The sequence below is a fragment of the Astatotilapia calliptera genome, chromosome 4 (genome assembly GCF_900246225.1).
Source record: "Astatotilapia calliptera chromosome 4, fAstCal1.2, whole genome shotgun sequence".
Taxonomy (NCBI): domain Eukaryota; kingdom Metazoa; phylum Chordata; class Actinopteri; order Cichliformes; family Cichlidae; genus Astatotilapia; species Astatotilapia calliptera.
Window position 1 is genome coordinate 5,821,502 of NC_039305.1, and position 24,691 is coordinate 5,846,192.

Sequence of the window (24,691 nt, forward strand, 5' to 3'; positions counted from 1 at the left end):
AAATTCCAGTATAATTCATGAATCTGTGATGAAAACGGGAAGATGGTTTTATTTTGAAAGTTTTAACCGGAATGTGCACTGATAAATACGTGTAACTTGGTTCTAGTCTCTTAGATCCCGTCCTCCTCCTCTTCCAGCAGCGACTGTAGCAGCATCCGTGACTCCCCGCAGAGGACGGCCGGTGTTTGTAGGACTCAGGGCCCGCGGAGGGAGAGGTCCTGGCCTGGGCACGAATCCCGAAGAGGCCCCGGGGCCGCCGCTGGATGGAGTCGGGCTGTATACAGACAGCAATGGCTATGGGTCTGACATCGAAAAAGGCGTCTGCTCGGAGCGTCTGCGCGGAGCGAAAAAACCTCATCACGGTCTGCAGGTATACATCACGACACCACCGACGTGCCGTATTTATCAGTAGGAGCCTGTCCTTGCAAGCTGTTCGGGTTATAGTTTCACCAGTATGCTCATCATGAAGGTTTTTTTTTTCATCCAAGAATTCCACCCCTGCGTTCATTCCCAAAGTGAAACAATGGCAGCAACATAAATGGAAAATATTACAGAAAAAAGGGCCACATTTCTAGAAAGGCGAGGGTTAAGGAGGGGGCAGGTGCGTGTTCACCTTCACGTACCTTCTGTCATCACACCCAGTTTAATAGAAACAGTACACAGTAGACTACAGAAACCACTCAATTATCCAGGGTTTGTTTTTAAATGCTCGTTTACGGCTTGCAGGGCTTCTTTTTTCTTTCTTTCTTTGCTATGATGTTAATCTATTAATTCTGTCTGTCGTTTAAAAGTACAGTCCCCTGCGTGTTTGTTTCTATAGCAGGAAATGCACCTTCAAGTGATTCAAGTGATGAGTGTTGCAAAATCAATTGCAGAATAGGGATGAAGGGAAGATAAGCCAGTCAGCAGCAGGTCTCCTCCTCCATCATGGTGAGCTTCAGTGCCTGAATTGGACAAGGGCATTTGGGGCAGTGCAAGGACTCCTCCCCACATCAGGGGCCCTCCATCCTTCTCCATCCAGCCTAGAGATGGCCTCTGACTGATTGGCTCTAATAAATCACTGTCTTCTGCAGTGAGGTTAGCACTGTAAATGTGTGAGCTGACAGCTCACACAACGAGAGCTCTTCAGCTGCACAGTAAGTGCAGTTTTATACAATAATGTAACACCCTCCTGGTTCCAGTCTGCACATTATTACATCACGTGTGATATTTAGAGCTTTAACAGCTTCCATCCTTTTTGACCAGAGGCTCTAATTTGCATGCTTCCACGTGAGACCAATGTTTATATTCATATAGAAACAATAAATGTAGCAAGACTATTAAAAATAGCCCAGAAATCTTTTTTCTCTTTTCTCTTTTCTCAGCACTTCATGACCTCCTTGCATTAATTTTGTAACCTTTCAAATTAGGCACCCCTGATGTAAAAGTAACTCTGCTCATTTCACTGAAGGCTAATTAACTTTTGGACCATGTTATCACAAGTTCTCAGAGGCCTAGGTGCTATTTTCTCAAACGTCTTTTGCACAAATAATCATCGCATCCCAAAGATGGACAACCTAATACTGTACAAGTCTAGAAAAATGCCACAAATATCCACATCTCAGATGTTTTTTTGCCTTAAAATAACTTGAACTACCCATTTTGTAAAAATATGTTGCTGATTATTTTCCTTTCTCTGACATAACTAGGTTATAGTGACCTTATCCTACTTTTGGAGTACTAGTTAATTATGGCAGGAAAATGCTGCTTTGATCATGTTGTTTTGCTCTCATAAAATTTACTACTCCTCATCTTGAATTGCAAATTGACTATAATCATAAAAAGTGTTCATAAAAGTGGCATCATGCGTCTGAGCTCTGCTGTATTTCTTGTAATTTATTGCACCGTAGTGCTAGAAACCACCAATTAAAACAGAAAAGGACTCCAACATGGACTCACAGTCAAGCATTTTTATTCCAGTACCTTTATATCGAAGGTCCTGCCTGCGTTTTAGTGGCATGTACAGTGAGGCAAAAACACACAACATCACAGAGAGCATGCATGCAAAGAAAGAAAAGTTCTCACAGTGGACACAGACAAGGATTAGCAGGGACACAAAAACACCTTTGTTTTCAGTTTCTCCTGACCGTGCTAAGACAGATTTAATCATTTAAGCGTTTTAAAGACAAAGAAACTGGACAAGACAGAAATAAATCTCAAACAGCTTTCCATCAGTAATGCTTACTACAACAACTTTTTTCCATTTTCTAATGAACAACATGACATTGATTAGGTTCACTTCGAGGGCAGTTTCTTCTTGGCATGTCCAAGTTGCTGCCCGATCTCCCTGCTCATGGTGTTTTGGACCTTTTTCATGTTGTTCAGGTCAGAGCTGATTCACAGGCTGCTCGCTGATCGGATAATGAGGAGAGAGCCTGAATCAGCACCGTCCCTCTGGCTGTGCATTAGTGCAGGCAGGGCATCGTGTTGCACGATTCAGGATCCAGGCTCTGTCGCGGTTGTTGAGATGCAGCCATTCCCACAGCTGAGTTTGTGACATTAGTGCTTAATTAGTTCACCAGGCCAAGCTATTATTTACCCTAAGTGTGTGTGTGTGTGCGCATTTACTGCATATATAAAGTCTGCCCTCTTTTTTTTCTTACTGCAACATCATACATGTTTAACATACAGTCAGCACACACAGAGATTAACATTTCTACTCCCAACAATTCCTTTAATGTGTTGGCATCAAAGTCCCGGTTAAAAGTGTGTACACTTGATCTGGCATGATGTGGGTCACGAGTACCAGCCACAGAAATCTGACTGATCTTTGCTCAGTGTTTCAGTGTCAGACCTAACAGACCAATCCTATTTTAATGAGACGTGCTGTATCTACAGAGAAAAGAATGGACAAAAAAAGAATAACAACAGAGAAAAATAATAAGAGATGGCTATTCTAAATAGTAAGTAAGAAGAATGCTCCTTATTTTTAGGTTAGGGGGACTTTTGAATTGCCAGACATCCCAAAAAGTATCTGAAAACCCAAAAAATCTTTTTAGGGCCACGTAGAGACTTGATATTTATGACATCCACAGTGGTATCAGTATCGTACTGAGCTGGACTGTTGTCAATAGCAACAGGGTTCATCTAAATGTGGCTTTTTGCAGCGAGTGGAGGACATTCGTGCAACTCTCGGATTAGTGTTGTTTATCTGAGCTCAGTTTGACAAAATGTTTGGGGATCAGAAGAAGGAAACCAACCGGCTTGTGTTGGTTTGTTTTTAAGGGCGCTTTCCATCCGTTAATGTTTAAAATTGAATGTTTTGCTGCTTTTTTTAGTCTGGCTAAGAGCTCTCTTGCTGCGGTCCGTGACAGGAGAAACGGTGCTACTGTAGGCATGGTGAACCTGAGAAAAAAATAGATAAGATGAGTGAGACAAGTCTGATGTGAAGAGGTATCCATGCAGCCGCTTCCTGTAAACAAAGAGAGCTGGGAGAGAGGCAAGAAGGGAGGGCGATGTGCTGCATGTTGGCTGAGCTCTGAGGCCTTCTGGGGCGTGGCTCAAGAGAAGAGAATAAAATGTTCTGAACTGTAGTAAAGCACGCCTGTTAGACGTGCATCGGCAAGAGAGTCAACGAATATTTGAATCTACGTGTGCAGATGGAGTAACACTAATTTTAATCGTTCAGCTTCCGTGCAGCCTTCTTTTGCATTTTTCCTGATTTCTGATCCTACGCTTTTTTCTTTTCTTTTTTTAATTTTTCTTTTTTTTTACCAACACCGTCAAGTATTTGAAATTACAGCAGAAATGTCTAGAAGTTTGGCTGAACACTTGGACACCACTCATCAGCTGATCTGTCTACACTCTCACTGTTAACTTCTCCTGTTATTCCTCATTTTTACCCCTCTGTCATACTCTAATATCTGATTCACACTATCTGTGCTTCTCAACACCCTCACTGTCCGTCGTACGCCGTGATCCCTCTACACCTCCTCTGACCATGAAACACTTCCTGGACACTTGGTCACAGAGGGGTTCGGTGAGAGAGAGACACACCCTGCTGTAGTTGTTTTTTTTGTGTGTGTGGTTTTTGTTTTACTTTTTCTTTTTTTTCTTTTTTTTTTTCGTCATTGAGGATTTGGCCCAAATTGTGATTTGAAATATTCTTCGGAGCACAAAGCCTTTTCTTTTTCATGCCAGTCCAGTGCAGGACGCCTCCCCCGACAGTCCACGATGATAAACACAGCACTGGCTGGCGTTGTGCAATGCTTCGGCCAGTGAGGAGTTCACCTGTGTCATCTGATCCTGCTGGTTATGCCAAGGCTAGAAGACAGAGACAGAAATAAGAAGACAGAGAAAGTAGTCAGGGAAATGCATGTGAGGGAAAATAAATAAAAATGAAAGTCGAGAAAGTTAACGTGAAGCTTTGTGTTTTTAGGTTAGACATCTTTGCTGATGAATGCAGTTTTGGTTATCCCGTGTCGTGCTGCGGATCAAACGCAAGTTTGTAAGTACAGTAGAGGGGTGAGAAAGGAGAACAAGAGGGCATTTAACAAGAGTTGAGAGTGTGCTTGGCATTGATCCAGGCTGAGTGAGAGGTTGCACAAAAGAAGCTTGTCAGAAGGCCCTGCAGTTGTTTTTCAGTGTCAAATCGTACCAAGAACATGTTGCTATTCCACTCCATCCATTTGCATTTGAGGCACGCCAGAGATTCCCCTTCAGATCAAAGGACTTCAGTTAATTTACAATCATCTGTTATAATATTCCTGTTAAGATAACGTTGCTCTCACATTATTAGGTCAGACAGGTTTTTTACAGCTGTTGATATTTTGTTTTTATGATTTTAAATGCTGTAACTTTTGCTAACAAGAAGCTGTTACATGTTGGTTCGTATACTGAGCGTCCAGACCCACTGCTTGGGTTTCCATGGCATCTAGGCTCTGCACAGTGAGAAAAGATTTGATGTAATGCATTTTTCTGACTTGGAAGCATCACAAAGAGGAATTGTACTGTGAATTTGGGTGAATACGATTTACTGTTCACTCATTATCTCATATTTTTGACAGATTAGTACATTTCAAATTTTCTAACTTTTCTTCCTGATGGGATCCCTTTAGACAACATCAGGTAGTATGTAGCCGATTATTTTGTGAAGCTAAATCGTAGCTGTCGCCCCCGGTCCCAACACACAATATTTGTGCTTATTTCGCAATACCCACCAAGTGGATTTTTTTTATTCAGCAAAAGCAGTTTTAGCTGCCCAGCTGAAATAGAGAACACACTTGAAGAGATTCAGCCTAACATTCTGGATTTCTGGATCTATTATCCATTAATCTGCTGATCTACATGGTTTTTCAAACATTTTATCAGACAAAATTCAGATGCCACTAACCTGTTTCTTTGATAAATCCAAAGTGACCTGACAAAGTCAAGGCTCGAAAAGTAAATTTAATCCAGTTTTTGCTCTCAGTGCTGATTCCGTCGTGTTATCCATACGTCCTCTCTGATGATTCTTATTTTGAGTCAGTCCCCCCACCCCGTGATGCCGTCTTCTCTCATCTAGAGCGTCTTGCGTTTGGGGAAGATGGCTTTCCGGAAAGAGGTGCTGGTGGTACCTCTGCTGAAGGACGCACTGCCCAGCGAGATCTTGGTTTTCCCACTGGTGATAGTGGAGGAGCCCAGAGATGTTGTGCTCCTGCCCCGGGTGATGGAAGAATTCCCCATGGCAAGCTTGGTCTTCCCCCTCTTTATTGTGGTGTTGCCCAGGGTTAAGGCTGTCTTCCCCTCCGTGAAGCTGGTGTTGCCCATTGAGGAGAAGCTTGTCTTCCTGACCCAGATTCGACGGCAGGGTTCGGGACTCACTAGACGCAAAGCATCGCACACTCATGCAGCACTCTATGCTCTGCAAGCCCTCGGGAGTAATAGTAACATCAGCTACAATCCAGAGTGGACCAGAATGCTAAGCGTGGATAGTGCGACCCCCGTGTCGCATAATGCCTTCGTTGAGCTCTTCAACGTGGGCTTTGGAAGGCCACATACCACCCATGTGTCCCTGTGAATGGACAGAGGCAGCCGTAGGTGGCCACAGCCTATCTGGGGGGACTGGGACAGTAAAGCGATTGTCCCAGCGCCACGACGACACCGGACAGTTGAAGGAGACATTGTTGCAAAGAGGACAGTCTGTGGTGACATCACTTTCTTCTGAGCCATTGTTCCCTATAGCCTGTGATTGTAAGATGTTCCCTTTGTGTACAACTGTATGCACCATATGTGAAATGAGTTGTACCGTGTTGTTTTAAAGGAAAGGGACGCTGAATGTGCTCATGTTCTCCATATGTATGTGAAGCTTTGATTGCACCTCTTCTGGATTTGTGCCGTCCCTCCGTTTGGAATATGGGTGTGGTTCCTTCAGTTGGTGTTTATTATCCATTTGAAATCTTGCTGAACTTTTTGAACTCGTGCAAAGTTTTTATTTTCCTCCCCTTTAATGTGTTACAGATCTTGAAATGTCTACATACAAAACAGTCAAGCTCATCAGTGTTTAGACATGTTACTTTTATAAGCACTGTTACATCGATCAACCTTTACAGTCTTGGGGGTGAAAACTGGATTTGCAGTGTGGGAGCTTAGTTATGGAAATGTGAAGTATCAGTCAGTCTTATCAGCAGAAAAAAATACCACATTCAAACCAACGATGCGGACGTGTTGATGCACAACATGCAGGAGAAAAGTGCTGATGAAGAGCACACACATACTCTTCTGTCTCCACATACATCACACACATCCCCTCCCTGCCAAGTCAACACACCATAAATCGTCATTTCATCAATGTCACATTTGCATAACATGCTCAGCACTACTTTGGGAATGGGACGGCTCGCTTTTGATTGCGAACCTATTAGATCTGCAGGTCATTATCATTTTTTTATACACATCATAGACATAGCAGCTCTTTTTATTGATTTTGAATCACTACTGACCTTCTAAAACAGACCATATAGATATATCCATGGGTTTTTAAGTATGTGCAGGATTCAAGTGTGAAAATCCCAGTAGATGTTGCTATGCGTTTCTTTGCCCCTGACGAGAGTGGTTTTGAACACAGACACAGACTTGGTCCCATGGGTGCAGGTCAGGGTGGTGAGAGAGCTTGTAGTCTCTCCTCGTGAAACAGAGGTATTGCCCACTGCTATGCTGGTTTTGCCCAAAATTGTGGTGGTTCTGCTCCAGGAGATCGAGTATTTACCCCAGGAGATGGTGTACTTATTCCTCAGGATAGAAACCCTCCCTTTGGTGAAGGAGGTTTTGCTTGACGAAAATGTAGTTTTCCACTCATTGTTAGAGTCTTTTTTGGACTGCTTGGCTGCTTTGGGTGTCTTAGCCCTGGCTTCGGGGGTCCTTTCCATTTAGGTGTTCCTCCGCTTGGACGTCAAGGCTTTACGGAAGGAGGTGGTAGTGGTTCCCCGGCTGAAGCTGGCCCGTCCCAGAGCCACAGTCGTCTTTTGCCTTTGGATGGTGGAATCTCCCATGGAGGTGGTGGTCACTCCCCTGAAGATGGAGGAGTTGCCTAAGGAGACTGTAGTCTTTCCCCTGGCTATGGAGGTGTTTCCCACTGCCAGGGCAGTCTTGCCCTCTGTGATGCTAGTGTTGCCCATCGAAGCCGAGGCAGCCCGCCCGAGCCTGTGCCTGGATGCCCGCTCCTAACATGCACGCTGCATAGCGTTCCTTCTGTGGTGCAGCCGGTGGGGTGAGCATGTGAGGTCAAAAGCCAAGCTAAAGCTCCAGCAGCTGCCCTAAATAGATCACACCACAATGTATAGATAAGGGGGAGGGAATTATTTGATCATTCTTTCATGCTCGTCGGTCCCTCAGAGAGACAAGACCCAAAGGGACCTGGAAGCACAGCACGCACAAAGGCTGTAAAGACAGGGAGTTAATTGTATTGTTTTCATGATAACACTGCCAAAGCACTGAAGGGGTACATTGTGCAGTACACAAGACAATTGGGGTGACCTCAGTATGATAAGATGGCGTAGTTCCCAAAAAAAGAAGAAAAAAAATCCTCTCAGCTGTTGTTCAAATACAGTAGTACATTTGTCTGCTTGGTTACAGTACACAACTGCATTTCATGTGCAGCACAGCCAACTAAGAGTCCAAACCCCTCACACATTGCCATCAAAGTGTGCAGTATTTGTCTAATTTTTCTTTCTCGGTGCACTTCTATTTCAGATTCTCCGTAAAGACTCTCCTCGAAAAGTACACAGCAGAGCCCATAGATGACTCATCTGAGGAGTTTATCAACTTTGCTGCCATTTTAGAGCACATCCTCAGCCACCGCTTCAAAGGTAACACTGCAGGTAACATACAGGAAAGATGGACAAAGTTAATATGACTTTCATTGTGAAACAGTCGAAATATATTTGAAATAAAAATGCAGCAGGCATTCTCGTCAAAAAGCCATAAAATGGTCAGCTGGATTGTTGCTGTGGGTGCATATTTTAGTTTCACTTGCTGTCAGAACACAAATGATTGATTGGTGTGTTTTAATATTAAACCAGGTTCTGGCAGCTGGTTCAGCTCAGATGGACAGCGCAGCTTCTGGGAATACATCCGGCTGGCGTGCAGCAAGGTGCAGAACAACTGCATCGCCAGCATCGAAAACATAGAGAACATCAGCACATCACGAGCCAAGGCAAGGAGATTTGTATGCACTCTAGTGTGTGTGCGTGTCTGTTTGTGTGCGGATGAGTGTGAGAAAAGGTCCTCTGTTCCCACTCGCTAATGCGTCGTCCTACAGGGCCGGGCGTGGATTCGAGTGGCGCTGATGGAGAAACGTCTCTCTGAATATGTGTCCACTGCTCTCAGAGACACAAGAACAACAAGGTTTGACTGGATTCTTAATTTAAACTAAACCTTTGGTTTAAAATGATCCCCAGTCCTGTTTTCCTTCACTTCACATTCAGCGTCTCAATACGAAACATCGCTTCTATATACAGGGTTTTACTCCTATGAAAATGAATGTAAATACTCAGTATGATAACTAGAAATTCGGAAGTGATAATCACCTCTTTACTTGGCAGGAGGTTCTATGATGATGGTGCCATTATGTTGAGAGAGGAGGCCACAGTGCTGACTGGCATGCTGATTGGACTGAGTGCCATTGACTTCAGGTGAGGTGGAGCTGTGCAGAGACTGTGACACAGAACACAATATATTTTGAAAGAAGCACAGACACCAGCCCAGGCATTTTAAAATCAATATGGTATTACGTGGAATGCGGTAAGCTATCATAAAGTGGAGCTATTATCCTTTCATTATGCTTTTTCCTTATTTTCTGTAAAATATAATGCCCTGCAAAAGTCCTAAGGTACCTCTCATCACTTGATATTTTTCCAGGAAAACAGGAAATAGGTGGAAGCACATGGAATTAGAGGATATAAGGCAAAAACCGAGTTTGTACAATTCTAACAGGCTTGAAAGTCACATTGACTTTCAAGCCTGTTGTGACCACTTTTTTTTTTTTTTATTTAGAGCCTGGACTCTCTTAGCCAAGCTTTCTTGTCATTTCTTTAAGTAGTCCTCAGGAGTAGTTCTCCAGGCTTCTTAAAGGACATTCTTTTTTGGATGTTGACTGCCTTTTGATGATGACCCCTCATGTCTTCAGTAAGGTTGAGGTCCAGGCTCTGTTGAGGCCATGGCTGATAGTGTTCCATTGTGTGTTTTCTATCCAAGTATGCTTTTACAGCATTGGTTTTGCGTTCGGAATCATTGTCGTCCTGAAAAATGAAACTATTGCCAATCAGATGGTGTTGCATGATGGATCAAAATCTGTTGGTACTTTTCTGCGTACATAATGTTTTGACAAGATCCCAAACGCCACTGGATGAAATGCAGGATGGTTTACTGATAAGAATGACTTCTTGACAGCCACTCTTCCACTGAGACCATTTCTTGTGAGACTGAACAGTAGATGGATCAGCTGGAGCGCAAGATGTATCTCTCATGCTCGTTGTCAAGTCTTTGCTGGATGTTTTTTTAACTATTTCTTATGGGCTTGACTTATAGATACTTGTTGATAATTTGTCAAGTTTCTATAATTTTGAAGGACACGCTGCACTCCCACCATGCTGAGATATACCAAGTGTTTAGCCAATAGCTCTTTGGGAATCACCTTGTTGGTGCAAAAATAAAACTGTGTTGTCTGTGGCATTTTTTTTATATATTCAACTAAATAAACTGGAACAAATTATGTGTTTTTGCAGCAGTCTGAGTAACAAAGTGCCTAAAGATACTATTTTAAAACCAGTTCTTTGCTAAGTTGTCTGTTATGTGTGGATACAACACTTCTTTGTATTAAGTAATTAAGTAAACACTTAACACTAAACACAACTTAACAAAGAGTCTTTGAACTCTCAACAAAAATTCTTTGAAAGACCTTCAGAAAGCCTGAAAAACTTCTGCACAAGAACACTTTAAAAAATCCAAAAAGTCTGGCTTCTTGGAAGTAAAATGTAAATGAATGAAGTGTTGCTCAAAGCCTTTGCACAGCAATATATATACTGATACAGTGGTGAATACTAATACTAATCATGGCCAAAGTTTCAAATAAATAGGTCAGCTTTTGAACCAATAAATCGTTTTAAATGTTTGCTGTCAGACAATTTTTTTGCCTTAGTGTTTCATCTACATGCCTTTAATGTTGTGATCTAATTGACATTGTTCTGGGATGGGAACCAATTAAATTGGCCAAATTGTCTCAAGGGAGAGTAGCTAAAACAGCTTGTTTTCGACAGTAAATAAAAGGTTACTACTGTAGCAGAGTCCAAGAATAATCCTACTTAGGTGAAAATGAGCATATAGGCCCCCTTTGTGTATGTTACCTTGTGTATGTCATCTTTTTAGGTCTGCTATATAATTTTTTTAAGCCCAGTATTTATAGTGGGCTTAAAGCTGTCATCTGAATCTGAGCATAGTACCTAGTAATGCATCAAATTTTCCAGTAGTGTAGGCATGTTTATTAATGGATAATGTACACAGCACTTTCCATTTCTTTTTCTTTTTTATTTCTTTCCGTGTAGTTTTTGCCTGAAGGGCGAGACTCTGGATGGGAAATCCTCGGCTGTGATTGATTATACGCCCTACCTGAAGTTCACTCAGAGGTGAGCGCTCATCATGCCACTTCTAACAATGCATGCATGCATGCATGCACAGGAATGGGGTCACATTAATACTCCAGCCTCTCTCTTGTTTAGCTATGACTACCTTAGTGATGAGGAGGACCGGCGCAGTGTTGACAGCAGTAACAGCGAGGAGAGCGTCCCTGAGCATCCCTACATCCCTCTGGTGACAGACGAGGAGAGCTGGAGCAACAAGTGTCGCAAGATGGAACAAAGATTTAAGATTGTCTATGCTCAGAAGGTGACTCATAACAACATTACATATCTGATCATTGCTATGAGCATCGGCAAAGAATTACCTGCCTCATTCAATATGTGTTATTCAGGGTTATCTAGAGGAGCTGGTGCGCCTGCGGGAGTCACAGCTGAAGAATGTAGAGACGGAGAACAAGCGTCTGAGAGCCAAGGTGGAGGAGCTGACAGTGCAGAGCCAACAGGAGAAGAAGGAGCTGGAAGCCATTGTGCTGGAGCTGCAGGCACAACTGTGAGTTAGCACATACAAGCTTGGCGTTACATTTGTTCGTTTGCTCTTTCTCGCACAAAGATTTCCATTATGCAGTGTATTTACATGTTGGGCCAAGTTTAAAAGGGGAGCTAAAACTATTGTTTTAATGTAACCTCACAGCTTGGGACAGTTAGATTCTGACTTTTAGTTGACATAACAAGTTTGCTTCTGCTTAGAAGAATAAAAGACACTATTACACTGGCTTCTGACGCTGTCCTCATGAAGAGACTGCAAAGGTTTATGTCTGTAATACTTTGAATATATTTAAATGTTGTAGATATAATATAAAGAAACACAACCTGACAAAAAAACCTGCTTCTTTCAATCCCCAGTTTTCTACAATTCTCACTGATCTTGTTGATGTCTGTTAGTTTTGAGGGTCTGTTGTAAAATCTGAGGATGATTCTGGATGTTCAGCAACACCAGGGTCTGTATTTAACTGACAGCTGTTTTAAAGACTACTATAACAAACTATGGATGCTTTTGCTTGCTGCTTCTGTCTTTGATGTTCAGGCTCATATATTTGTCTACTAAAACTAAGAGTTTTTGGAATTTAATAATTTTACTCTTTGCTGCATTCAGCTCTGCCCTCATGCCCTGTGACTCCTCCCACCTGGCTAAAGATCTCTCCATCCCACTCATCAACCAGTGGTCAACCATCACAAACAACCAACGTGATGTCAAACTCTTCCGCAGGTGAGCTTAAATAAACAGCACAGCTCTTTTTTTTAAAACATATTGTAATACATGCTCATCCAGACATGTTTGTGTCTTGGTGATATTCTGTGAAAACTAGGAGGAGCTTCCACAGCTTGGAGCAGCTTTCCGCTGAAGTCAGTCTGAACTCCGACTCTCAGAAGACTGATGGGAGGCAGAATGGCGACGCTGCCTGGACCTCTGCAGGTAATAATGTTTGTTGTAGAGCATTTTAATGTTACTCTAGTGATGATATTATCTTTCTGTTTTTGTAGACAGTATTTACTGTTAAGTAAAATGCAATTTTATGCAGTGGCAGAGTCGATTTTTATTAGCTGCTTTTATACTTAACAAAGTAACCATAATCCTGCTCCCTCCTCTCTGCACAGCTACATAAAAGCCTTTCAGAAGCAGCCACCCATACACATGGACATACATATTCATAACAAATGCAAGCTTGACGCCCATTTATAATGCCCCATGTGGGCAGCTTAAACTATGCATGATCACAAGTTGAATTTTATTGTGTTCTCCGTGTTATGTTCCTGCAGGAAAAGATAACACTCCTTCCATGCTGGGTCTGTGCGGCTCTTTGGCCTCTTTACCGAGCTCGAAGTCTCTGGCAAGCCTCAAGTCCAGTGAGTGTTTAGTCAACATCAGCACTGAACCCAGCCCTGCGCTCTCTCCCAGCTAGGAGCTTCAAGAGATTGAACCCCAGCCTGTCTGCCTTGCTGCGTTGACCATGTCCAAACACCCTACCAAAACCCTGCTCTCATCTTATAGCCACCTCTATGGGATAACAACAGGATCTTATGACACCACATCTGGATTTTTGTATATGAGAGTGAAGTTGTCATGAAGTTGTCATGAAGCTAAAAGAGTCTCTCTCTTTTGGTTGTTTCCTTTCCCCTCACCTTATCTTTTCCTCATATCCCTCTTTGTATCTGTCAATCCCTTCATCTGAAATCATGCAATGCCTCCGGGAACACTTGTCAGACATTTTCCAAAGCATCCAGTCGCATCTAAATTTTCCCATCTTGCTCCTTATTTGAAAATCGGTATTCTTCTCATGGTATTCTCTGTGTATTTGTGCACCTTTGGCCATTTTTATTCCATTTTAAGTGTAACCAAGACAGCACTAGCAGCTCTTTGGATGCAGAGACAGATGTGATGATCATTTTAAGAGATGCAGATTATCCATATAAAGTCAAGAGGGTGGGTGGTTAAACAGGCTGCCCTTATGGTGTCATAGCATCGAGACGTATGCTCTGTGTGACTGAACGGTATTAGGGTCTGTCACCCTTGAAAGTGCTTATCATTCCTGCCTGGCTAATCAAACAACACAAACATTTTCAGTAGGTTTAAATCTGTGCAGCTATTTATGGATTCTTTTAAGTCTTAAAGTACCGCATATGTTCATTTATCATCTCCAACAGTATGTTCTTTTTACACGTATGCAGTACGTTGAGTTATTTTGTTTTGTGTTGCAATAAATTGCCTTTTTCCATGAAGTGTGTCTTTTAGTGTGTCTTAGAAGGAACAGTGGCAAAAGCAATGTAGATGTTAAGTAGGGAGTTGCATTGCTGTGGCTCCATCTGCTGGTTAAATATATTATATAAATATCATATAACTTCTAAGCCTTTGGGTTCTGCAACAAATTAGAGTACTTGCATTTTCACACAAAATGAAAAAAACAGACTTTACTTCCTCTAAACGGATCAAAGCATCTTTTTAAAAATTCCAGCTTTGACATAATAACCTGCAAGAATTATTCTGCTGATGAGTGTTTGATAGAAAGGCTGAAACTTTACCAACTTTATAGTCAGTATTTCATGGCTGATGTAAGAAACAGTTGAAACAGTAGTAAAAGAATTCCTGGAGTTGATAACTCATGATAGACAGATCTGACTAGTCTATGCTGATCGTGGGCGTCCTGACATGCTTTGTCCTCACCAAAGCTTTTTTTGTTTTTTCAGAGGGCACCACAATCCTCCAGCAGTCACTCTGTGAAAAATTCTATCTACGTCACTGAAATATGGAGTTGTCAAACAGCTACACACCCAGTGATTAATTTTTGTCTATGTTATTTTCCCTGACGCAATAATTCAACATTACAAGCATAATCCTCATCAGTTCACAGGAACCTCTCAGCCCTTCAGCAAGCTTCCTGTGCTTTTGTTATGCTGCCAGGACATATTGCTGGGAACAAACAATGCCTGCAGGGACTTTTTAAGTAGCTCATTAACTTAATGTTAAGGTCTTTAAAAGTATATTATTATAATTTGCATCTATGTAGCATAAATAAAAACGTGTTCATATCATTTGTTTAGTCTGTAGATGCTCCCATTTGGCACATCAGTCATACTGAATAGTGCAGATGTTCCTCTATGATTAACTGCATTCCACAAGAAATTATACATTTTAATTATAACTCTGGCAGGAATTATGGATTATTTCAACTATATTTTGTGGTTATGATAGAATAAAAATGAAAAATCCAAGCAAATAGTTCAAAATCATGTAAACAGTGCACAAACCCGAATCCTGGTTCTTGTGTTGAAGACGTTTTTTATAGAAGGAAAAAAAGAATGGTGAAAATATCTGTTAGGAATATTGTATCAAATAAAATATTACTTTAATTTGTCTATTTCTGCTTAAGCCTGTGGAGGATTACCAACTTGCAAAACCTACAAGCACGTTGCTCTAAGGTTACTTCAGTGCCATTGCTTTATTCTGATATAATAGAGAAAATTGCCCTCGATCCCTTGAACCCCTGCAGTGACCTTTAGCGGTCCCTGAACTTTCTTTGAAAGACCACAAAGGCTCACACACACAGCCACACGTACACCCTGTGAATAGATTTAGGTTTGTACGTGGATTTTAAAGGGAGGAGGGGATGGCGCATGCCCCGCATAGTGAAGGAAAAAAAATCTCAACAAAGTGGGTGGGAGCTTCAATTTTTTTTAATGCTTGGGGGGGCGGTGGCTTTCCTTTTAGGAGACAGATGGATGTGATGGCCAATAAGTGCTCAGTAATATTCTGCAGCAACCAACCACATCATCCTCCCTTGGAATTACATGCTGCACGAGATAGTTGCACAGGTTGAGTAGTTGTGTTGTCACTTTGCAGACAAGGGAAACAAGCAGCAATGTGACACAGGACCACTCAGACTCTGCTGGTGCCCTTTTCACTCTGCAGCATGAAGAATAATACGGAGTTTGGTATAATGCGTTAAACTGCAAAGCTCACTTAACACGCGTGTTTTTTCTTCTTCCCGAAACTAAGCAGTGAGGCAGCAAACATCATGGTCAACATCACAAAAGAAAGCTCGAGTAGTTTCTCCATCCAGAGGCCCGATCAGAGCTTTGGATCATCAGTGTGGATGAAGTGAGCGCGCTCAGTGAGAAAGCCCGTGAGAGCTGCAGTGAACGACGAGGAAAAAGAAAAGCAGGGACGACTGTTTTCATAAGCTGCGCTCGGCTGTGGGAGCCAAGTGGGGGGATGTCGAGCCGAAGTGGAGGAGCGCCTCGGGGGTGCAGCAACCCCAGCCTGCAGCCCCTTAGAGCCACAGTCCCATACCAGCTCCAGAGGGGCTCAGCTCTCCTCAGCAGAGAGGTCAAGACGGGTAAATACACACTCAGGAGGAGGGGGCTTGAATCTGCATTCACTTCCATGTGGTCCAGAGCTGAAAAGTTTGATTGTGCATCACTTAATCATCATTATTCCTTAGAAATGTGACCCAGTGGGGCAAAGGGTTAATGTTTTGTGGTTTTGATATATAGTGGATTTTATTCAAGCAAAAATATTGACTGTGTATCATCACAAAGGGGAACTGAGCCAGAGTGATTAATCATTAAACATGAATTGCTGGGTGATTAATGAAAACTGACCCTGCTGCTGTTTTTATCGTGGATGAATTAAGTTGTTCTTGTCATTTAAAAACTGCATATTTTTATATTTTGAAAAGCTGGTAAGACAAAACTGTGAATTTGTGGTGGGGGAATAGTTGCTATTTTCTGACATATTTAATAGGAAATGCATTATTTTTCAATTCCTCAAAGTACTCTGCAGTTTAATCAGTGCACCTTTGTAAAGATTCTTCCAGAAGTCTCTAGAACTGTTAATTGGAGCTCTAGAGGGAAAGCATGTAACACCAGGACCAGCTATTCATACACTGAATGATTAATGAACCACAGCACACTGAAGAAAAGCAGGAAGAATATTTAAGAAGCAAATACAAGAGACGACCATGCTTCTCACCCAAAGCCAGGGCATGAACTGTTTCAGTGTGCCTAACTATGCACCAGCCGTTTTACTTGGATTGTGCTCAAAAGAGCACAATTCCAACGTGCTAAGTCAACAATGAAGGCTGCTAGCCCTGAAACATAACACTGTTCTCATAATGTTATTTAGACACTCAGCTGCCCCTTAGCACTCTGACCTGTGGGATTCCTGCTGCATGCTTCATGCTAACACAGCAGCAGCTTTAAAGACCTCTTTGTTTTACTTTGAGTGCTTGTTCTTTCACTGTATCCACAAAACTCACATCTGCATGTTATTTATGTGTCCTGTCTGCCCTGCAGCATGGGCTGATGACAACATACTGTGGGTGTGCTTTTGGATTAGTTGTAAATGTACTAGCTGGCTGTGGTGAGTGTTGCCAGCGTTGTGTAGCTGGATGGCTTTGCTCCAGGTCAAAGGCATGGTCCACACCTGCCAGAGATACAAAACGCTGCCAACACGCACACATACACACTTGTTACACTCACACAGCCCTGTGGTCTGCACACTTATGGAAAGGAAGGAGGCTGTGAGCAACTGCCACTGGGGCTAAAGAGTTATTTACACTTACATGTCCAATACAGTGTCTTACTGAAGGCTAAACATGATTACACAGGCAGGAGTTCAATCCCTCTTCAGCACAGAAACAGTTTCGACATGTACTGAGTGGAAGCTTACACAGTCTCAACATGCCCCTGGCTTCTTTCTATTTTCTCTGTTTCCACAGCAGACAGAACCACGGCTCGTCCACCAAAACCCACCATCCGCCGAACTCTTTCTTTGGATGCGATTGTCGGACCCTATCTCCAGGGGCAGTGGCCCAAAGAGGCAGACGGGGCGGTAGTTAGCTGTGTCAATGATAAAGCCACGCAGGTAATGATTAATATATCCCGAAACCCCCAAATCTGCTATGATACTGTGATGGAGTTGCTATAATCGAATGAGCTTGGTCTCAATTAATCCCAGTTTGTTCTGTACCAGTGCTTCTGTTAGTGCAGGAACACAGTGTGAACCTGTTGAATCAATTGCATAAAAGGCAAACTTGTGTGTGCTGTGCTTCTCCTGGATGTTAACGATTTCTATAGAGGACAAGCTATCTGATGTTAGCTCTGCAGGTGTCTGGTGGTTCCAGTTCGGCGCGGCGGGTGGAAGGCAGCCAACTGGAAATACTCGTTTTTGTTCTTCTTTTAAAAAAAAAAATCTGCTTCTCTTCCCTCGCTGCTCCCCCCCCCCCGACTGTATCTGCTCCTAACTAGTGCACAAAGCCTGGAGTAACATCGCCAAGCTCCGCAAGCTTCGTCTTCTCTCCTGACACAGTTTAAACCCGAACGAACCCCCTTTGCCTCCATTGTGAGACACAGGCCCCTCCTGACCTCATTATACAGGCACCCCATCCCCCAGCACTCCCCAAAAACCACACTAACACGTACTCAGCAGCACCCCACCCAGCACCTCCTTCTGCCATAGTTCCTCTGCATTATGTCAGATGATATGACTAGTTGTTTGGTGTTACTTCATTCTTTACTTTGCACACTACTGCACCTTTTTATTCCAGTCTGTGTTAGAATAATCACTTAGTGAATCAAATGAAAGTAACTGCAACCAATTAATCAATTAAATGTTTGAGGCAATTACATTTGATTTTAGTCTGAATTAGTGCCTGCAGCTCTTTGAGTTTTGTTGGCTTGTTTTTGAGCTAAATGCTAACATTATATTAACATGCTGACAGTCAACAATGTTTTAGCATTTTGCTAATTAGCACAAAGCTGATGGAATCTCATCCTCGTCATCCTCATCTTCGTTCGACTGCTCCCTTTAGGTGTTGCCACAGCAGCCAGCATCTCACCCTATTCTTTGCTTCCTCTTCTGTCACACCATGTCCTCCTTCACTACATCCATGAATCGTCTGTAGTCTTCCCAAATCTTCGACATCCTTTGTCCAATATGTCCGCTGGCCCTTCTCTGCACACGTCCAAACCATCTCAATCTTGCCTCTCTAACTAACTTTTAATCACCTTGGTGGTTAAAAATGATCTTGACACACTCAATAGTTGTTGAGATTGCAGATCTCATTAGAGTTTTCTTTAATTTGACCTATTAAAGTAGCAGCAGTTAAATATAGTAACCTTTAAAAATGAAAACTCTCTGATTGGGACTTCTTAAATCTGAGGTTCTGCATAAATGAAGAATTTTTTTTTTTTTATAGAATTAGCCCAAAATGTAAAGGAAATAATATTTTTTTCCACCTTGTTCACTATATTAAAAAAATAAATACCAAGCACATTTTAATCAGTGCCTCAAGCTGGAAATATTAGCCATGGAGACCAAGTGCTTTGGTACCTTGGGGTCTTTTTATAGGTTCGTGTTCCATGATCCCTTGTCCATGTTTTGGGGAGGGTGGGGTTTTTGATGTTGGATGGTGGGGGAGGTTGGTAGCCGTAACTCTACACCAATGCCACTGTATGACTGACTCATGCTGCTTTCGGACTTATTTAGCCTGGCGACAGAGTACGTATGAGTCGACTGAAGAGGAGATGATGTCGGTGTTTTTCTACAGGCAGTAATGGCACCAGTAAGACTTCCCTGAGCTGTGAGGCCGAGCACCTTGTGTTTCGGGGGACAGAAATTCACAATGCAGTCACGGTGCATGGTTGCCTGTGAGTGGCTTATGAATAGACTGGACACCAGGGAGTGGATCAGATTCTTTGAAAGTGTGTGAAGCAGTTGACCCTAAACGTGGAGGCACCAGAACCTAGAGTATCGGATCCTGTTGCTTAAGTTGACCCGTGTGATGATGAATGTCCAGTCTACTGCATACAACCAACAGTCAGCAGCAAACAACCCAGCTCCCACTGGTAGAAGATCAAGAGTCAATGTGAAGAAATCGGTACGGATATAGGAGTGAAAAGGATGTTACAGAGTTGTGACTGACAAAGGAAGAAGTGCACTAAAAAGTCTGCTTGCTGGCTGCTTTTTGTTTTTCCTCAACAGTGTGTGACTTTGTGAATAACAACAAATAACTTATTTGTGTGTGTAAGTGCACTGAGGTGTTGAATGCACTGTATTTATAGTTTTTACACTGATGTGGTTTGGATGTTTTTTTATGAGAGTGTAAGCCGGGCTGTTTTGCAGCTCATAGTGGTTTCTTGTCGCCTTCCGCTGTACAGCTGTTGTGGGGCAGGTGTGCAAGACAGCTGTGGGGCTCAACTTAAGTGTTGTGCATACGAGTGTCGAATGGAGTTTGCTGGTTTTGGCAAAAAAAAAAAATAGAGTGGGTCTCCAAAAAGGTCGCCCTTTCTGACAGCCAGAATTACTGCCAATTAGGCCATTTTCTACCAGAGCCCCTCAACAGCATGTCAGGCAAAACACTGGATGCCTTATTTATATATGCTCTCTCTCTTCCTTTTTTTTTTTTTTTTTTTTAAGACTCCAAGTTCCTGGGCAGAGGAAACCCGGGGAAGACGAAGTGCTGGTGGGCACAAGCGCTCAGCTTCTTGGGGCAGTGCAGAGCACCTAAGGGAGGCAAGTATTGTATACACTAAAGCAGTTAATGAATCATTTCTTCTATTTCTCTCACATACCCACACTCTTCTTCTCTTTGGCCTCCCATTGATAGCCTGAAACAAAAGGGTTCCTTCAGGGCAAACTTTGAACCTTAACCTTGAATGAATCACAATGACCCCTGAATCATTTTTCTCTCCACTCTGCCCTCAGGTGGCCAAGCTGAGACACCAGTTGCAGAAGCGTTCCCGCCATGTCCCTCCCTCAGCAGGATGCGAGCTCCCCCCCCACCCCCTGCCTGCAGGTCATGCAGCAGGAGTCACTCAGGTAGCCTTTTGTCCAATTAGGATATTAAAGGACACATACAACAAAGTTTTCATGATTGCTCCCAATGCCAGACTGTGTTCCACAGGCAGACGAGGAGGAGCTTGGTAACAGGGATATAAAAAACACTTCTTTTTTTAGTACTGGCTGTCATCAAGTCTGCCGTGCTACTGCCATGCTGTCTCTGAAAGACAGTTTGAAACGAGCATATCACTCTGTACTGTTCACATGCACTATTAACAATTGCAATAGTGAAAAACCAGATAATCAGGCTTAGGCTACCTCAAAATTTGTCCGTATTATACTCGTTTCTCCTCAGACGATGCCGCTGATGCCGCTGAACAGACTTGCTCCACGGCTGCGACGGAGCGTCGAGGGCCTCAACTTAGAGCTGGAGGAAGTGTTTGTGTGTGAAAAACAAGACGATCAGCATGAGGTTAGGGCACTGAAACTTGCTTATACGTAAAACCAGAAAGGTTTTAATATCAAAAGGTTATAAGAACTACCAGTATCAACCAATTTATAGTGCAGTTGCTTTTCTCATCAAAATATCTGTGTGCCATATTTCATCACTGGTCACTTCATTAGTTACACCTTGCTAATACCAGGGTGGACCGCCTTTTGCTTTCAGAACTGTTTTAATTATTCATAGCAAAGATTCAACAAGGTGCTGGAAACATTCCTCAGAGATTTTGGTCCATACTGACATGAAAAAAAGAAAAGGATCGTTATTCACATTCACTTCAGTGTTATTATGCTAAATTTTCATTTATTTGCTTCTAAATTTCACAGATTTTGGATATCCCAGATGGCCACAGAGCTCCCGCCCCTGCCCAGAGATGCAGCAGTGGCTCTCAGAGTGACCCCTCACCGGGGCCACTGGATCCTTCCCTTCTTTCTCCTTCTCAGTCCCCTTGTATTCTTGATACGTCACTTCTGACACCTTCAGGTTCACCTTGTCCTTTGAATCCATCACTTTTATCCCCATCCCAATCTCCCTGCACCATGGGAGAGCCAGGTTAGACAGGCTTACATTTCCTGTTTTGCAGTGCTTTATTAAACCATAAATGGATATATTTTTGAAAAATAATAATACTACAGACAGAGATTTGCTTTAATTCTGGTATTGTTAGAGAAAATCTCTCTCTCTTTATGCAGAGCCTGTGGACTATGAGATCTTGTGTCCCTCTCCATCAGCATCGCTTCCTTCATTTGCACTGGATCCTCCTCTGCTGCAGGCCTGCTCCTCTTCGCCTCGTCCCAACAAAACCTACTCTTTTCAGCGCGAACCGCCAGAAGGCTGTGAGCGAGTTCGAGTGTGTGAGGAAGCAGTGTAAGTACACCAAAGCATCATGCATAGATCATATCATGCAATTATTTCCTACTTTCTATACCACAAATTTACTTTTGTACCCAACTAAACCCCTCCCACAAGTACCATCAGAGCAAAACAGGATGTCATTACCACTCCAAATCAAGTTCAGATCACAAGACAAAAGGCACACGTTGTAATCTTGGAGCCAGTAATGACAAATAATGTTGCAAAAGTTTTATACAAATTTATTATTTATGTGTATTTTTGTAACAGCTTGCTATGCATTTACATGTGGTCCCTTATGAATTTAACATTTCCAGGTTGAGCACCAAGTGTCCACCACTTTGATGAAATTTATGCCATTTTTCCAGTCTCTTCCAGTCTGAGAGGTCTCCAAGGAGGATTTGTTTTTAAATGTAACTTATTTACATTAAGCCACGTGACACGTGAAACAAGTACAAACTGAGGCCGTAACATTGCATTTGCAGGGGAATCATTATATAAACATAATGTATATACAAATAGAAAGAACTTGGATTTATAGGAAATTTTTCCTTAAAAAAAAACATATAGATGATAATAATTCCTATATGTGTGGTGATATTTATACAAAGTTTTGTTGAGATTGGCCCACCCGTTAAGGAGGACATAGTTATCTAGAGACATAAATGCATATATAATCTATGATTATTTAAGTAAGATGATGTTATTTGCACACTGTACTTGCTATCAAATTATGACACCATCTGAGTTTAGATTGGTTCCCTATATGCCACGTTTTCATCTGTTAATTCTGTTTGTCACTAAGTATGAAATATACAGGAAAAATGAAGCCTTGATTGTGTTACCGAATTAGGATGACTTATTATTTGTGGCACATTAATTGCAATAATATTGGCATCCTTATTTGATATTCTGTAGAAAAATCTCCAGTCACTATATCAGCAGAAACAGATGAAAAAGCATTTTATCCTACACATTTGTGGGATTCCATAGTGTGTTGATTAGCAAAATTGCCTAATGCCCAAAGGTCACAACTCGGAGGAAACGCAAACCCAGCCTCAGGAGGTCATGAGTCAGTATCTGCCTTGGAGCAGTCCCAAGTCTGGATAAATGAGAAGGTTACATCAGAAAGGACACCTGGCCTAAAAATGTGTGTTAAATCAACTATGCGGCTCAATGCATTATGACAACCTTAGAAAATAAGCTAATTTATACACTTTTGAAGAAAACAGCTTAAATTAGTCTCGTCAGAATATCAGTGCACACTTGAAACCTTCTGATCTTGTGTGACAGTTACTTTTCACTGAATGATTTAATGGAATTGAAGGGTTGTAGAAGTTGTTATTATGGTGCTATAAATATGTAACTACATATAAAGCCGTGGATGCTGTGTTGCAGTATGGGGGTTCATGCTTCTATCTCTCCATCTACAGCTCTGCCTATCAGGATGAGACTCTCCTCCAGTCATCCTGCCCTGACCCCAATAAAGTCAACTTCACCCCCCACGGAGGCTCAGCTTTCTGCCCGGTCAGTCTTTTGAAGCCCCTCTTGCCCTCCATGGACCTCCTCTTTCGTGGCCTGTCGGTATCTCCCGTCACTGGCTGCTCAGGTCAGGCCTCTCCTACCAGGCACCTGGGCATGCAGTAGGTGGATATCTGAGCAGTCTCTCAGGACTGAACCACATTGCACTGCCAGGACAAGCAGAAACTGGATGTGATATATATATATTTTTTAATGCATCGTGACAATGGACAGTGTTGCATCACTGCTGTAACACGCCATCATCACTGTGATCAAAATAACCTTTGTGACTGTGAAGATTTGTTGCTGTCATACTTTAGAATAACTGTGGCCTAAATTCTGCCCGCTTTATCTTTTGTTTTGGTTTTTTTTATGTTTTTTTTCCACCTGCAGGAAGCTTTGATTCAGCTGATATTTACCTCATCAGCACTTAAACTGTCCTAGTATTCAACCGTATGAGGCATGGATTAGACTGCAGGATTTAAGTTGTGGAAATGCTTGAAAAGCTTTATAAATACTTGCGTTTATTAAATCATTCTTTTGCATTAAAATTGTTCTAGTTAGAGACCGCAGTCTAGAAGGGATGCTTTTATTTTTCATCTTGAAACGTGAGAATTTACTGTCAAAAACCCTAGCACTTAGAACACACACTGGTACAGGTTTTGCCTTCTTACTATCCAAACAATTGATGGGTTTTGTAGTCGAGTATTGTTGATTTTAGATAAACATCCAGCTTAATTTGTGAGGGTTAACTGATGAAAAACAAAATATTTGTTGAATTTTATATATATATATATCTCTGTTTGAAATATTTTTGGCTTAAAGTTTCCAATGTCCTACTTTTCTACAGATGTGTTTCAAGGGAGATACATATTTTTATGTCCTTATAAGAAGCACACGATACTGCTTCTGTTTTCACTGTTCTGACTTGTGCTGTTTTATAAGCAGACATTTTGTAGCTTTATTTGCCTACAGGGGGCTTTGTTATAACCAAACTATTTTTAATAACTAGAGCAGGTCGCAGTGTTTGTCAGTTTGAGCCTTTTTTGAACCCTGGAGTTTAGACCACAGTGTTAGTGAAGAGCTTGACTTCCCTTTGATTGAATTATTATTCAGTTGTGTTTTTTCAACATAATAAATGACCTACATGATAAATGGGGAGTAAACGTCAACGAAGAATTTTTCAGCCTTTTTTCTTTTTTTTTTTTTGGTATTCTTTTTACGTGATAGCAGTTACTGTTACCTGTGCTGTTGCCTGTGTAGAAAACAATAAAAGAAAATTGTTTTGGGGGCGTTAAAATGCCTTCTACGGTAATTATAATTCCTGTGGTTATTTTTTGTTGTCGTGTCTGCATTTGACACGTGTGTCTGTGGGCTTTTAAATCTAAA

At 42.0% G+C, this 24,691-nt stretch overlaps 2 protein-coding genes and 1 long non-coding RNA gene across 7 annotated transcripts; 2 read left to right on the forward strand and 1 right to left on the reverse strand.

Moving 5' to 3' along the window:
* Window positions 1-75: 75 nt before the first annotated feature.
* Window positions 76-13,868, forward strand: rundc3aa (RUN domain containing 3Aa). Of its 2 annotated transcripts, none has more exons than XM_026164218.1 (11): window positions 76-370; window positions 8,209-8,336; window positions 8,538-8,671; window positions 8,777-8,862; window positions 9,060-9,149; window positions 11,058-11,138; window positions 11,232-11,397; window positions 11,483-11,640; window positions 12,244-12,357; window positions 12,458-12,564; window positions 12,909-13,868. In XM_026164218.1, the coding sequence occupies exons 1-11, from the start codon at window positions 264-266 to the stop codon at window positions 13,049-13,051; spliced, it is 1,314 nt and encodes a 437-aa protein (XP_026020003.1). In that variant the 5' UTR covers window positions 76-263; the 3' UTR covers window positions 13,052-13,868. The 2 variants fall into 2 exon arrangements, with proteins under 2 accessions (XP_026020003.1, XP_026020004.1); XM_026164219.1 differs by having other exon boundaries at window positions 77-370; window positions 8,209-8,324.
* On the reverse strand, window positions 1,930-7,372 carry LOC113020344 (uncharacterized). Of its 2 annotated transcripts, none has more exons than XR_003272183.1 (2): window positions 6,960-7,372; window positions 1,930-4,302 (listed from the first exon to the last, which is right to left on the reverse strand). It is a non-coding gene; the product is annotated as an uncharacterized LOC113020344 (long non-coding RNA). The 2 variants fall into 2 exon arrangements; XR_003272182.1 differs by lacking the exon at window positions 6,960-7,372 and adding an exon at window positions 5,372-5,540.
* A 1,534-nt stretch (window positions 13,869-15,402) lies between the features above and the next one.
* On the forward strand, window positions 15,403-24,623 carry fam117aa (family with sequence similarity 117 member Aa). 3 transcript variants are annotated; one of them, XM_026164222.1, is made up of 8 exons: window positions 15,403-15,982; window positions 17,369-17,511; window positions 20,065-20,160; window positions 20,353-20,466; window positions 20,783-20,899; window positions 21,256-21,481; window positions 21,622-21,796; window positions 23,215-24,623. In XM_026164222.1, the coding sequence occupies exons 1-8, from the start codon at window positions 15,859-15,861 to the stop codon at window positions 23,426-23,428; spliced, it is 1,209 nt and encodes a 402-aa protein (XP_026020007.1). In that variant the 5' UTR covers window positions 15,403-15,858; the 3' UTR covers window positions 23,429-24,623. The 3 variants fall into 3 exon arrangements, with proteins under 3 accessions (XP_026020007.1, XP_026020006.1, XP_026020008.1); XM_026164221.1 differs by having other exon boundaries at window positions 15,404-15,982; window positions 17,366-17,511; XM_026164223.1 differs by lacking the exons at window positions 15,403-15,982; window positions 17,369-17,511 and adding an exon at window positions 19,103-19,525.
* The last annotated feature ends 68 nt before the right edge of the window (window positions 24,624-24,691 follow it).